The sequence below is a fragment of the Phaenicophaeus curvirostris genome, chromosome 7 (assembly GCF_032191515.1).
Source record: "Phaenicophaeus curvirostris isolate KB17595 chromosome 7, BPBGC_Pcur_1.0, whole genome shotgun sequence".
In the NCBI taxonomy this organism is placed as follows: domain Eukaryota; kingdom Metazoa; phylum Chordata; class Aves; order Cuculiformes; family Cuculidae; genus Phaenicophaeus; species Phaenicophaeus curvirostris.
In genome coordinates this window covers 31,978,117-31,992,759 of record NC_091398.1, presented here as the reverse complement: position 1 = coordinate 31,992,759, position 14,643 = coordinate 31,978,117, and the positions used below count along the sequence as shown (strand labels likewise).

Genomic DNA, 14,643 nt, shown 5'->3' with positions numbered 1-14,643 from the left:
CAGAGATAGATGCACCCTCCCATAACCTGCATTTTCCATCCACTGAGCTGAAGCTATTGTAAGCAAACCTCATCTGTAAAACAGGAAGAACACAAGCCTGGGAGCTTGTTTCTTCCCTAATGCTATGGCGTGAGTCATCTCAAGTTGACTGGGGAGCCACTCAGCACGTGCCCAACTGACCTGGGCTTTCTCTGACCAAGAGCTCTGTTCTGGAGCTGCTGCTTATTTCTCAGACCTTTTCCAAGTTAAAAAATGCAAACTAAAAATCCACCAAAGTTACTTGGGGAAAAGTGAGTAAGAACTCTGGGACTTAGACTAAAGTGTCTAAACGCACATTATAGAGCTTTGCTTCCACAACAGAACACAATGACCTTTGGATTAAGACATTGGGGAGGAAGAAGAGATAAATGGTTGTATTTATTGTAGGCTTGTTTATGCCTTTTGGTGTAAATCCTCCTGCTCCTCTATTAGCGGTCTGGACAACATCATAACTCAAGACACACTGCAGGCTGGATTTAGGCTGAGGAACGTAAGGTCTCTGCAGGGTGCTTTTTAAGTTGCATTGTGGGAGCAGTTTTCCCAGAGTTCTCGTTTAGGAGCAGGAAGACATTTGCTAGAGAAGTAAAATAAAACTTTGGCCACCTGAAACAATATAGCATAGATTTAAAAGAAGGTTTCGAACAGCCTGGGTTTCCACTGAGACAAGGCTCTGCAATCAACCAATAGATTTGAAGCTCCCAGCGTATGCACTAAACATCCTTGTGCAGGGTAACATCATGATGGACATGTGCCAGACCCAGGTGAGTCAAGCCTCTTATTCTTCCCACCTTCACATGACAGAGAACATGAAGGGAGAGATGAGGAATAGGAGAAACACATAGCCATGCCCCGAACTGTGCTAACATGAAGGCCAAAGCTCCTGAGCTTCCCTGGTCCTCCTCTACGCCCAACAGATCCCAGAGCACATAGCAGGGGTATTGGATTTGACTGACTACAACAGAAGGTGTGGGGTTCAGTTCTGCATCAAAAGTTGCTTGCACTTTATGTGACTGGAGTAATTACTGTTGCATCTGTTTCATTCCTTCTAATCTGCTGATATCAGTAGTGAAGCTGGGCTTCAAATAAGGCCATGAGTATTTCTGGTGTGAAGAGGATTTGTCTTGTACTTCAGAGTTTTAAAAGGCATGTCTAAGGACAGAGGCTACCTGATGGGATCATGGATTTAGCTTCTATTAGTGAGCACAAATCCATACCCTAATTTATGTGGGCATATTGTGTGGTTTTATTGGACCACTCCCAATTGCCCTGGCAGTTAATTAAACCCCAAGAATTTCAGTGTCATCATTTCTGCATCTCATAAGCACAGCCTTGGTTTCTCTGTGCCGTCAGCAACCGTTGCTTGAGAAGGATGTGTGCTCTGCACTGCGAGTCTGATCCAGCTGGCTCAAGTCCCAGGACGGTTGAATAAATTCAAATACCATTTCCTGGTGGGCATTGAGGGTGCCCATCTCTCTCTAGGAAAAGTTCTCACTACTTTGCTGCTGTCACAGTTTCACAGTTGTTTGGTGTTTGGTTTTGCTCATGTACCTGATGCGTGGATCCAGTTTTGATGTTGTTGAAATGGATGGAATCTACTGCTACTAATTTCACCAGGCACTTGCTTATTCCCACAAAATACACTGAGATCGCTTTTCCACTCTCCACTTATCTTCCCATGACTTTTTCTTTCCGTAAGTAATTAACAAAATGTTGATTTCCTACTTTTTAATGGCCATTTCACAAGCCGTTTAGATGATAGAAATATGTCTATGAGAAAGCTAGACTTATGTGAGAAGAGGATTTCCCATTTATTGTTTTTGTAAGAGGTTGTGGAGAGGAGGGTGCTGGCCTCTTCTTCCAAGTGACAGGGGACAGGATGAGAGGGAATGGCCTCAAGCTCTGCCAGGGGAGGTTTAGGCTGAACATTAGGAAAAAAATTCTTCACAGAAAGGGTCATTGGGCACTGGAACAGGCTGCCCAGGGAGGTGGTTGATTCACCTTCCCTGGAGGTGTTTAAGGCACGGGTGGACGAGGTGCTAAGGGGCATGGTTTAGTGTTTGATAGGAATGGTTGGACTCAATGATCCGGTGGGTCTCTTCCAACCTAGCTATTCTATGATTCTATGATTCTATGATTCTATTTTCCCCCCTGCACTCTTCCATGCTGAATAGATACTCATGTGTTTTACTGACAGTTCCTTGATGTTCATTCCTTCACTGTGTTTTCTTAGGAAATCTTAACAAGCGTTGTTTTCTGCTCCATCCCTCACATCGATGACATCAGCTGCAGATAGATGTCAGGGTCTTCAGTGAGGATCGGCCTTCAAAGACCAAAAGCAGAAGCTGGCAACACTTAGTCTGCTGGATGCCTCTGGTTGGTAAGCACCTTTAGGTCTGATGGAATTAGCCTGTAGAGGGAGGCAGGAGCACTTTGACAATACTGGTAGTGAGTTTATGATAGGATCTAGGAGCCTGAACCGTCACAAATGTGCTTCTGAAGCACATTCCTGGCCATCTTGTTTCATCTTAGGCAAACACACAGTGGACTAAACTGGAAGCTACAAAGCGTGGTCAGTCTCCAAGAGTGGGCTAGAGACACCCTAAAAAGTACCTAAGACGTGTAGTGTGGATGGTTGGTCCTCAGCTCGAGCTGTGTTGCTTCCAAGATGAGGGCAGTGGGGTGATCTGCTTCTGCCCAGATGGTGTCATGGCTTAGAGAAGCATACTAAAACTTGCCAGAGAGACCATGTGTATTTGGTGAACTTGGGCTTTCTCTTCCATAAGATAACTGTCTGGTGAGGAAGTCAACAGTGCTTCGATGGGAAAAGAGGTTTTTTTTTTAGAAAATATGCCTCTCTGATGACAGCTTCAGAATCTGAAGGGACTTGTAGTTAAAAAGTTGTGTTGAGCTGGGCTTCTTATGGTTGAAGAACAAGGAAAGTGCTACCTAGTGAAGATCCTGAAGTGCAGGCATGTGTCCTGGTTAGAGTAACCTGCAGGAAATTAACTATTGTCCTTAGAAAAAGAAGATTCAAAGAGAGCCTAACTGCATTAGTGGTTGTGCCTAGCTAGGGAGGAAGCACTGAAGCTTGTTTTGACCAAATCAGTGCAAGTCCTGTAAGTACTCCTGAAAGTGGCTGGGATCATTTTTTCTGCGACATAATACTGTTAGACCACTTTGCAGGCTGAGATGGGGGAAATGGGGCTCAGGAAGAGCACTTTGTGGGAGTTTATGGTGCTTTCTGAAGACCTCTTCATTGCACAGTGGTTTGTTAGGATGTATCACACTCTCCTCTAAAGCTCTCCAGGCTATAATGTTCGTCAGGGCTGCTCAGGTCATCATGATTTGGGCACTTCCATCATTATTCTCCTCTTCCATACGTAGTGTTTTAACTCTTCTCCACATGCCTTAATAGTAGTAAGAAAATTCAAAGCTGAAAATAGTTTTTGAAATGACTGAATGTTAGACTTGCAAAATATGATGGTACTTTATTGATAATGTTTTTTCCCTAATAAAATATTCAATATGAACTATGATATCCTGCATGAGCTTCACACAAATATTTTCATTATATCACTGATATGGATCAGAAAAATTCAGTATGCACGTCTTGCAAATACAAGTGTAATTGATACAAGGTACGTATCTTCGTGTACATCTTGGGTAAACATAAGAAAACCATACCCTAATGGAAAACAGATTTGTTTTACAATGTGCAATCATGCTTTTACATCTAAACTGGACTTTGGGTTTAGAAAACATATCTTATATCAGTCCTATTCAGAGACAAATCACAGTTCACATACTTGTGAAAAACTTCTTCTCGGACAGCCTTTTGTGGAAAAGCTTGGGAAACTCCATCCAGCTACAGTGGTGGAGGGGTGGGAAAGAATGGACTGAGGTATCAGTTCAAACAATCTGAGGAAAAAGTTGAATAAACATTGAAGACAACGGAATAGAAACCAGACGCCAAATATTAATTCACAGGATCTTCAAAGGGGATTTTGAGATTTATTTTAATTGTTGTTGAAAGGAAAAGATTAATTGTTGAATGAAAAATGCATGCAAATTCAGCTCAACACTGAAAAAAACATTTCCTACTCAATGCAGAAGAAAGCAAAGCAAAACCACCCATAATATCTACACTTTAATCCCCTGGAGTGGCCTTTAACCTGGGTTTGAGAAGGGCAGGTAAAGGAAAAAGCCTACATGAGAATAATAAAAAAACGTAGTGCCTGAATGAAAGGATGTGAACCTGGAGCAAACCCAGAAAATCTCAAGGGAGTGATGTGAATTGTAAGCCCAAGAGTGATGGGGCTGCTCCTGAGTGTCCAAAATGATGTTGGGAGTATGAGGAAGAACCTCTCTGTCCTGTTTAGCCAGCCCCGCAAGGGCTGCATGGGCACCACAGGGTTGTGAGGGAATAAACCTAAAGGCTGCAGTAATGAAGGGGTGGGTGTATTTATATGTGTGTGTGTGTGTTTATATAGAGATATACATGCAGTGCGTTTATGTGATATATTGCCTGGTGTTCAGTAAGAGCTGTGCTGTAAACATGCCGAACATATCAAAAAGGAAGAATAGGAAACACAGAAATGCACAGTAAAGTTTATCCTCTCTCAAGGAGAAGAGATGAGGCAGCTGGGGCTTTTATTAAACACAAGACAGGCTTCCCCAGAGCTGAACTCAGTGGATTTTATCTACTCAAGTCCCTTCTGGGGAAGTGTGGTGGGATGAGACACACTTTAGTGTTAGCCAGCAGAAATGCTGGGCTGGAGAAGGCCCTTGTGGACGTTGTTCAACCACCAGGAGCGAGCCAGTGCAGAAGGCAGGGTAGATGCAAGGGCGAGCAAAAGCCAACACAGCACGACCGAGTCCTTGGCTGCCTGTAAAGGAGCGAGAGTAGGAAAACAATGGGCTGATAGGCTTTAAAACAATAACCTGAGTTGCCCAATGTTAACAACGTCCTGTGGGAAAGTGAACAGCTGTCGACAGAGTCTATAAAGCAAAACTGACAAATCGTCCTGTTCCGGATGAAAAAGAAGACACAGCATGGGTGCATCAGCAGCTCTTCAGTGACCCAAGAGCTAAAAGAAGAGCAACAACAACAATTAAACTTAGAAATAAACATTTACAATGGGATGAGAGAAGGTGAGCGCTGTGGGGATGGAGGACGGCCTGTGCCTGTCCCAGGCAGGAGGCTCGGGCTGTGTTCACCCATCTGTGGGCACCTAAGGAGGCAAATTTTATCAGAAAGGTGCACATCTGCAGACATATGGACACACGCACAAACATGGACACACAGACACGGACATGAGGACACATGGACATGGACACATGGGGACACATACACGGACACACACAGATGGACACACGTGCACACAGATACAGACATACACATGGAAAATGCACATGGACACATGCACACGGACACAGACATGCATGGATACAGACATGCACATGGAGACATAGTTGTGGGGACATGGACACAGACACATGGACATGGGGATACACGGACATGGACAGACAGACATGGACACATGCACACGGACACAGACACAGACGCATGGACACAGAGACTCATATGCACACAGACACAGAAACACATGCACAGAGCCATGGACATACAGACATGGACACACAGACACATGCACAGAGACACAGACACACATGCGCACAGATACACTGATGAGCACACAGACACACACACATGGAAACAGACATATGGACACAGACGCACGGACATGGACCCACGGACACATGGATACACAGACACGCAGACAGGCACAGACATGGACACAGAGACACAAACATAGACATGGACAAATGGACACAGACATGGACAGAGACACACAGACATGGACACAGAGACACAGACACATGGACATGGGCCCACGCACACATGGACACCGACACAGACAAACAGAGACAGACACATGGACGCAGAGGCAGACACACGGACACAGAGACACAGGCAGGCACAGACATGGACACAGAGACACACGTGTACACAGACACACGGACATTGTGTTCAGTTCTGGGCCCCTCACCACAAGAAGGATGTTGAGGCTCTGGAGCGAGTCCAGAGAAGAGCAACAAAGCTGGTGAGGGGGCTGGAGAACAGGCCTTATGAGGAACGGCTGAGAGAGCTGGGGGTGTTTATCCTGGAGAAGAGGAGGCTGAGGTGAGACCTCATTGCTCTCTCCAACTCCCTGAAAGGAGGTTGTGGAGAGGAGGGTGCTGGGCTCTTCTCCCAAGTGACAGGGGACAGGACAAGAGGGAATGGCCTCAAGCTCCGCCAGGGGAGGTTCAGGCTGGACATTAGGAAAAAATTCTTCACAGAAAGGGTCATTGGACACTGGCAGAGGCTGCCCAGGGAGGTGGTTGAGTCACCTTCCCTGGAGGTGTTTAAGGGACGGGTGGACGAGGTGCTGAGGGGCATGGTTTAGTGTTTGATAGGAATGGTTGGACTCGATGCTCCGGTGGGTCTCTTCCAACCTGGTGATTCTATGATTCTATGTGGACACTGACACGGACACACGGACACACGGACACGCGGCCCCGGGCACGGCCCCGCCCGCGCTCCACCCCTCTCCCCGCCGGCCCCTCCCGCGGCTGCGGGCTCAGCGCGTGCGCGGAGCGGCCTCCCTGCGCGCCCCATGGCGAGCGCGGGGCCCGAGCCCGGCGGAGCCGGCGCCGCCGCGGTGAGAGGGCGGGAGGGGAGGGAGAGGACCGGGGAAACAGGGAGAGGGGGAGAGAGAGGGGGAAAGAGGGAGAGAGAGCGCCGGGGCCCAGCGGTCACTGCCGCCCCTGTTAGCCGTGGGGCTGGGGGTGGGGTTAGTGCTATCGTTCTTTCTCCTCCTCGTCTTCTTCGTATTTCTTATATTATTACGTATTTACATTATATATTTGTATCGCTTTGATGTTATGCGTTATATTTATTATAGATTCCGTGACATTATTTTGTGATATTATCTATTACTTCATTATTGGTATTACTGTTATTATTATTACATTGGAGGGCCTTGCCCGCTGTCTGCCCTCAGCCCTCGGGCCAGGTTATTGTTGTTGTTATTAAGGCTTTGGAGGGCTCTGCCAGCCACCTGCCCTCACCCTCTTATTAATACTATTATTATTGTTATTAGCAGTAGTAGTAGTATTTGGAGACCTTATTGCTCTCTACAACTACCTGAAAGGAGGTTGTGGAGAGGAGGAGCTGGGCTCTTCTCCCAAGTGACGGGGGACAGGATGAAAGGGAATGGCCTCAAGCTCCGCCAGGGGAGGTTTAGGCTGGACATTAGGAAAAAAAAATCATGGAAAGGGTTATTGGGTACTGACAGAGGCTGCCCAGGGAGGTGGTTGAGTCACCTTCCCTGGAGGTGTTTAAAAGACGGGTGGATGAGGTGCTGAGGGACATGGTTTAGTGTTCGATAGGAGTGGTTGGACTCGATGATCCAGTGGGTCTTTTCTAACCTAGTGATTCTGTGATTATCATCATTACTATATTGGAGGCCTTTGCCCACTGTCAGCCCTCATGGCTCACACCAGATTATTGTTGTTGTTGTTATTATTATTAAGCTGTTGGAGGGCTCTGCCAGCCACCTACCCTCACCCGAGCGCCATGTTGTTCTTATTAGTATTGTGGTTATTGTTATTATTATTATAATATCAGAAGTCTTTACCTGCTGTCTACACTCATGCCAGATTTTCCTTGTTGTTATTATTATTATCGTTATTAAGCTGTTGAAGGGCTCTGACAGCCACCTGCCCTCAGCCAGGCGCCACATTGTTGTTATTAGTCTTGTTATTAGTATATTGGAGGTCTTTACCCACTGTCTGCCCTCATCCTGTCAGCCAAATTATTGTTGTTGTTATTATTATTATTATTGCTATGATGCTTTTTGAGGGCTCTGCCTGCTGTCCGCCCTTGTACCTTGTGCCAGATAATTTATCATTATCATTATTGTTGTTGTTTGTTAATGTTTTTGTTGTGATGCTGTTGAGGGGCTTTGCCTGCCAGGCGATGATGATGATGATGCAGCCTTGTCCCTCCAAGCAGTGGGTTCTCCTCCTGCCAGTCCCTCTCTGGCCACTGTTGGGAGGTCTTTGCCTGCCATTTGCCCTCATCCCTTGTGCCAGATTATTTATTTAGTAATTAATGTATTTTTTAAATTTTTCTAATTATTCTGTTGGAGGTCTTTGCCTGCCATTGGCCCCTTGCGCCAGATTATTGTTAATATTGTTAATGTTGCTATTGTTATTATGATGCTATTGGAGAGCTTGGCCTGCCACCTACCCTCATCCCTTGTGCCAGATTATGATTGTTATTGTAGCTTCTGAATTTGTCATCCCCCTCTCCAGTTTCAAAAGTAAATCCCCCTCTATGCTGAATTCAGTCAGAGGTTCCCTCACCCCAGTTTTACAAGTAAATCTCTCTCCCAGCTGAATTCAGCTGGAGGTTCCTAGAGCTCTGACTTCCCAGGGTGATGGGCACAGGGTGATTCTGACTGATGTCAATGTGTCAAAAGATAACAATCCTCCTCTGAGAGATTAGGAGTGTCCCAGGTGTCCTGAGGAGGAATTCACCGGTAGTTGGAAAGTGTTTAGGTAGAAAGTGCAGGCGTTATTTAGTTTGTGTTTGAAAAAAAAGGTTTCTTTGTCACCTGTAAGCATTCTCCATTTTATATCTCCTTGGCTCCTTGTGGCTGTTGGCATCCAAGGTTATCTGTTTGTTGACTTGGTTGTTCCTCTCATCCCCCACCATCAAAAAGCAGGTTTTCTGTTTTAATATGCAAATGTGGTACAGACCATGGGTATAAAACGAAGCCCCGCCAAAAGCCTTTCTCATAGAGACAGAGACAAGTAAGACAGACACTTGTCTTATTTGAACAAGTGTGGTGTGACAGAAGGGAGGGAAGGGTTAGTAGATTTTGCCTTGTGTAGCTAAAGTTATATAAATCTTTGTTTTTCCTCCCCCCAAAAGATGGAAGACTGTTTGGCAAAAAAAATGGAAATCACTGTTTCAGAAGCCGAAAAACGGACTGGAAGGAATGCCATGAACATGCAAGAAACATACACTGCTTACCTCATTGAGACAAGGTGGGTGACAGGAGCTCACTTCCAGGGTATGTGGATGTACCAGGCAAAGCAGATTCTATCTTCTTCCCCACAGAAATATTAAGGTACAGTTGATGACAGGATTTAGTTTGTTTATGGCTTGTTACGTGGTTATCAACTTACTTTGGAGGATCTTTTCCCATAAAAACATGGCATCGGATCTCCAGTTCAGTATTAGTGCTGGTGGTGTGTTTGTGTACTGTAATTTTTCATTTGGAGCTAGGTGGAAAAAACGTGTGCTTGAAAGATGTTGCTTTAAGGGGGCGTCAACAACTGCTTGGTTATTCCGTAGGCATGAGTTGTATAAATTTATATACAAGTTGTATGTGCAGCTTGTATGTGAGGAAGATTGTGTGTTGTCATCTAAAGTGGTGATTAGTCTTGTCTGGAATCATGAAAAAATAAAGAAGTCTCATGAATTATGTCATGTGGTCAAAATTTAGTGCTCCACTAATATCTGAAGTGTTTTTCTTGATCTGATCACCACATACTACTTTTAACTGCTCTAAGGCATAGGGTTAATTAACTGTTTCCTTCCTTCTTACTAGCTTGAACTTTCACTGGAGAACTTGCTGCTTTCAGTCTTCTTGTGTTTGCAAGATTGATAATACAAGTATGGTAAATACACTTGGTACCACCAAGACAACCGGCAATTTGAAATATTGAGTAGTAAACAGAACTTTAAAATCTCTTCTAACTTACAGTCAGTCACAGATGATTCCTGTTATGCAGGATCATGTTACTCAGCTGAAGCAAGCATTTCAAAATTGGACTTTATTAAGAATTTTGTCTCTCTGTTCTTCAAAGTAACAGTTTTAACCTTTGGGCCTTACCTTGGGAATGATCTGCTGTACAGATAAAACCTTCTGAAACAAAACAGTTGCATTGTGCAAGGGCTCTGAAGAGTTCAAATTGAAATACTATCACATAAGTCTTCTAGTTACTAGTTAAAAGGCTTCTTAACTTGTTTAAGTGATGAAGAGACAAACTGGTCACACTAACTGCAGACCTGCTGTGATACATTTATTGTATTTTTCTAAACTTTAAGAATAAAATCCAAAATAGACATGTATTATTTTTTTTTCAGACATTGTAGCTCTTTGGCAGTTGCTCAGATGTTTAAAAAAATACTTTTGCAGTTTATTGATATTAAAGACCATGTCTCCTCGCAGAAGTAATGTTATTTTTCTTTTAATGACATTTCTGAAGGAAAAGACAAGAAAATCGACATTGTTGGTGTCTAGCTGTGATGTGAAGTGTACTCTGGGGGCATCTTTATGCAGCCCCAAAACGTGCTGACTGGACATCCTTTCCCAGTCATCCTTGCGTTACTTTAGACTCACTCCTGCTGCTCTTTCCCAGTAGTTCATTTGTAGTGGCAAAATTGCATTTTGCTGCCCAGATTGCTTTCTTTCATTAAGATTTATTCTGTGGTCAGCCAATACCAAGACCAATTACGTGTTTGTCATCGAACTGTTGAAAATATGGGTTTGTCACATCTCTAATGACATAGGTTTTCTATTCCTTTTGCTGAGAAAGCAAAATTTCTTGCATAAATATAATTGCTGGCTATTAAATGCGCTTCCTGCTGAGCCTGTAGCTGTAGGTGGGCTTCACAGCAATTTGTCTGTGGGTAATAGGATATTTTGTAGCTGAAGAATAGAATTCAGTTTATAGTAATAGAAAAAAAAGACCACTTAATAACAGTTGCATTATGTTCATGTGAACTGGAGTTCTGCCATTACTGCTATCTAGGATTTCATTTCAGTTTGAATCGAGGAATTGCATGCATCTGGGTGAATAAGAGACACGAGATGAATGCATTTATACCACTGTATATTTATTAGAGAACAGGAGCTGAGCACCTAGACTTTTAACATCTTAGTTTCACTGGTGCTGATGAAACTGTTCTCAGAATACAGGTGGTGGTGTTGCTTCCTCTTTCTTTTCAAAATTAAAAGATTTATTACTATTCTCACACTTCCATATGATTATTTTGTTCATTTTTTTAGCGATATTGCACCTCCGTGTAGATCTTTCTTTGAGACAAAACAAACTGCTGCTGTAGACTGCAGAGTCTCAGCCACTTCCAAAGGTCTGCTTCCTGAAAGCGTGTCCTTTAGTCTCGGTTTACACCTTTCTGCATTAGCTAAGTAGATCTTTGTGGTGAGCTATTTCCGTTCAATTAGTCTTGAAGTCAGTTTGTTTCGAAGCTTCCATTAAATGGTATAGTTGACTTTAAATAACTTGGTTTCTATATTCTCCCTGTGAAAACAGATGAACACTTACACCTCTTTGTGGGAAATGATATTGAGGCAAATACCAATTCATATAATTAAGATGTGTAACTACATATCCTTTCTTGAGGTATAGGTGCTCAGCATATCCCTTGCTTTCTGTAAGGGAAACTGTAAATATCCAGGGCCTTACTTCAATTCAGATTTGTATGCTTTCTAGAAATTTAGGCAGCTGTGTCTTATCCAAGAGTCTGCATGAAACTACAAGAACCGAAATAGTATAAAACCGAGAATGTGATTCCTGGTCTTGCACACTTGCTTTTCCATGACAGCATCAAAAGTTAATTAGAACTTCAAACTGCTCTGTGCTGATGGACTTTTAATTATAGTACGTACAGGGATGCTTTTTTTCCTGTCGTCCTTCAAAGTAAGCCGTTTCATATGTAGTAGTAATAGGGCACTTCCAGTAAGTTAACTTTGAAAGTCAGCTGTGATGGAAACAGATCTCTAGCCTGGTCCTTCTGGTTATTTATTTATTTAAATGTAGCTTTAGGAAGAAGTAACTCAACTTGTGCAGCTAGCTGGCTACTTAATAGCAGATACCCTGGTTTCCAGCCCTAGTAGCACTTACTTCCTTTTGGAGTAATTTGACAGGGTGGCTCACTGTATTTGCTAGTTACTCCTCCAGTATGGATTCTGCGAGAGGAATGAACTTGGAAATCAGTAGCCAGCCAGGTCACAGTTCAGATGTAGCAGTGCGGCACTGTGGGACTTCAGGAGATTTTATTTTGTTATGTTTTGTTTGCATTCCTTTCCCAAAGTCTCCCATTCCCTGATGGGCTAGGTGAAGAGCCCAGGCATGTGTTTCCTGGGAAGAGGCACAGAACAAATGCCCACAGAGATACGCTGTCTTCTGATAAAACAAAATGCAGATTTCGGTCACCGAGAGTCAGGAAGACTCGTCTGCTGCCTGCAAAGGAAGTATTGGGAAAAAAGGGAGAAAGTCTGAATTCAGCGTGAGCTTTAAACAGGGGGTAGTCAGGCGGTGAAAGAGGAGGGGAAAAGGATGAGAAGAAGGTTATTAGAAGTAGTCAGCGTGGGTTCGCCAAGGGGAAATCGTGCTTGACCAGTCTGATAGCCTTCTGTGATGGCATGACTGGCTGAGTAGATGAGAGAGCAGTGGGTGTTGTCTGCCTTGGCTTTAGCAGGGTTTTTTGCACTGTCTCCCATAGCATCCTCATAGTTAAGCTTAGGAAGCGTGGGTTAGGTGAGTGGACAGTGAGGTGGATTGAGAACGGCCTAGATGACAGAACTCAGAGAGTCATGGTCAGTGGTGCAGTCTCATCGGAAGCCTGTGGCCAGTGATGTTCCCCAGGGGTCACTACTGGGCCCAGTCTTGTTTGACATATCCATCAGTGATTTGCATGAGAGAACAGAGCATACCCTCAGCAAGTCTGCTGATGACACAAAACTGGGAGGAGTGGCTGATACCCCAGAAGGCTGTGCTGCCATTCAGTGAGACCTGGACAGGCTGGAGAGTTGGGTGGGGGAGAACCTAAGGAAGTTCAACTGAGGGTGGAGTTCTGCACCTTGAGAGGAATAACCCGGTGCACCAGGACAGGTTAAGGGTTGACCTGCTTTCCTGCAGGAAAGGACTTGGGAGTCATGGTGGACTGGTTAACCATGAGCCAGAAATATGTCCTCATGGCCAAAGTTAGTGGTGTCCTGGGGCTTATTAGAAGTGTGACCAGCAGATTTGAGGGTGGGCTCCCCGGGTCAAGAAAGACAAGGAACTACTGGAAAGAGTCCAGTGGAGTGCCACAAAAATGCTTAAGGGCCTGGAGCATCTTTCTTACTAGAAGAGGCTGAGAGACTTGTACCTTTTTAGCCTGGAAAAGGCTGAAAGGGGATCTCATCTATGCTGATCAGTACCTATAGGGAGAGTGTGAGTCACATGGGGCCAGTCTGTTCGGTGGTGCCCCAGCGACAGGAGAAGGGGAAACAGGCACGAACTGGAACACAGGAAGTTCCACCTGAACATGAGGAAAAGCTTCTTTCCTGTGAGGGTGATAGAGCACTGGAACAGTGGAACAGATTGTGGAGTCTCCTTCTCTGGAGATAGTCAAAACCTACCTGGACGTGTTCCTGTGCAACCTGCTTTAGGTGAACCTGCTTTAGCAGAGGGATTGTACTGCGTGATCTCCAGAGCTCCCTCTCAATCCCAGTAATTCTGTAATTCTGTATGGAGGACTATAAAACTTACTTTAGTGCTGATTTGTACTTAATTGATAATATGAATCTTTAATCTGCCTAGTGGATGTGTTTTTTAGTTAAATACAGTGGGCTGTTCAGGTGACAGTGTAATAATAAAATAAAATAAAATCACCTGGCTGTGAAAATCTTCTGACAAGAGAATGGCCTCTGTCACACAGTGTGCCCGGTGACCTTCATTGGTTTACAAAGAACATGGCTGATCTGTAATGCTTGCTCTTCTGTCTGTTGAGATCTCTAAATACACAGGCCATTTCTAAATAGCTAATGGAAAAAGTTGCCCAGCCCCCTCAACTGGTGTTCCTTTACGTGGAGAGTGAACCTTGTGCATGGCAGGGGAGTGGAGGTATTGCTTCTCTTCACTGGAAGGTCAAAGGCTGAAGGCAAAGTTACTGCTTCTGCAATTGAAGAGATGATTGCTTTTACAAGGAAATAAACCGATGTATTTCCTTCTTGACTGACTTAATATTTTGCAGCCATTTCTCTTTTTATTGCATTCAGAATTGTTTAATGGCTCATTTGAGATAATTAGTTTTAAATGGGAAATGGGAAAAAGTTAATCAGACGGACTGAAGTTTTCACATTGGCACTTTGAATTAAGGCAAATGGACGTGACTTTTGGAGTAATGTAATCTTCTAATCGCTTATGATAACATCAGTTATGAATGTGAAAGCTGAAGGTTTCAATTTTGTCTTTTAATTTTTTTTCAGGCAGGTTGGTTCATTTGATGAATAACGTGTATTGTTAAAACTGTACATAGAGGGGAAACATATGGTTTTCCTGCCTCAAGACTGTACAAGTATTATATTGTATTTTTAAAACCAAAACAAATTGAGAAGTTTGACTGAATGTCAACAGGTTATAATCTTAATTGAAACTGGTCAGCAATACTGGAGTTCATAATGTGGCCTAAAAAATTAGATGGTAATGAAGGTATTAAGTGTAATGAGTACCTGTGTGGATTTCTACTTCCTTTCT

General features: G+C 43.9%; 1 protein-coding gene across 1 annotated transcript in view; it reads left to right on the top strand.

Annotated features, from left to right (window-relative positions):
• Window positions 1–6,668: 6,668 nt before the first annotated feature.
• Window positions 6,669–14,643, top strand: part of SNX4 (sorting nexin 4) — a 37,795-nt gene continuing 29,820 nt past the window's right edge. Inside the window, exons 1-2 of the mRNA XM_069861478.1 lie at window positions 6,669–6,743; window positions 9,023–9,138. Coding sequence (XP_069717579.1) covers window positions 6,699–6,743; window positions 9,023–9,138 — 161 coding nt within the window. The 5' untranslated portion in view covers window positions 6,669–6,698. The remainder of the gene's footprint in view (window positions 6,744–9,022; window positions 9,139–14,643) is intronic.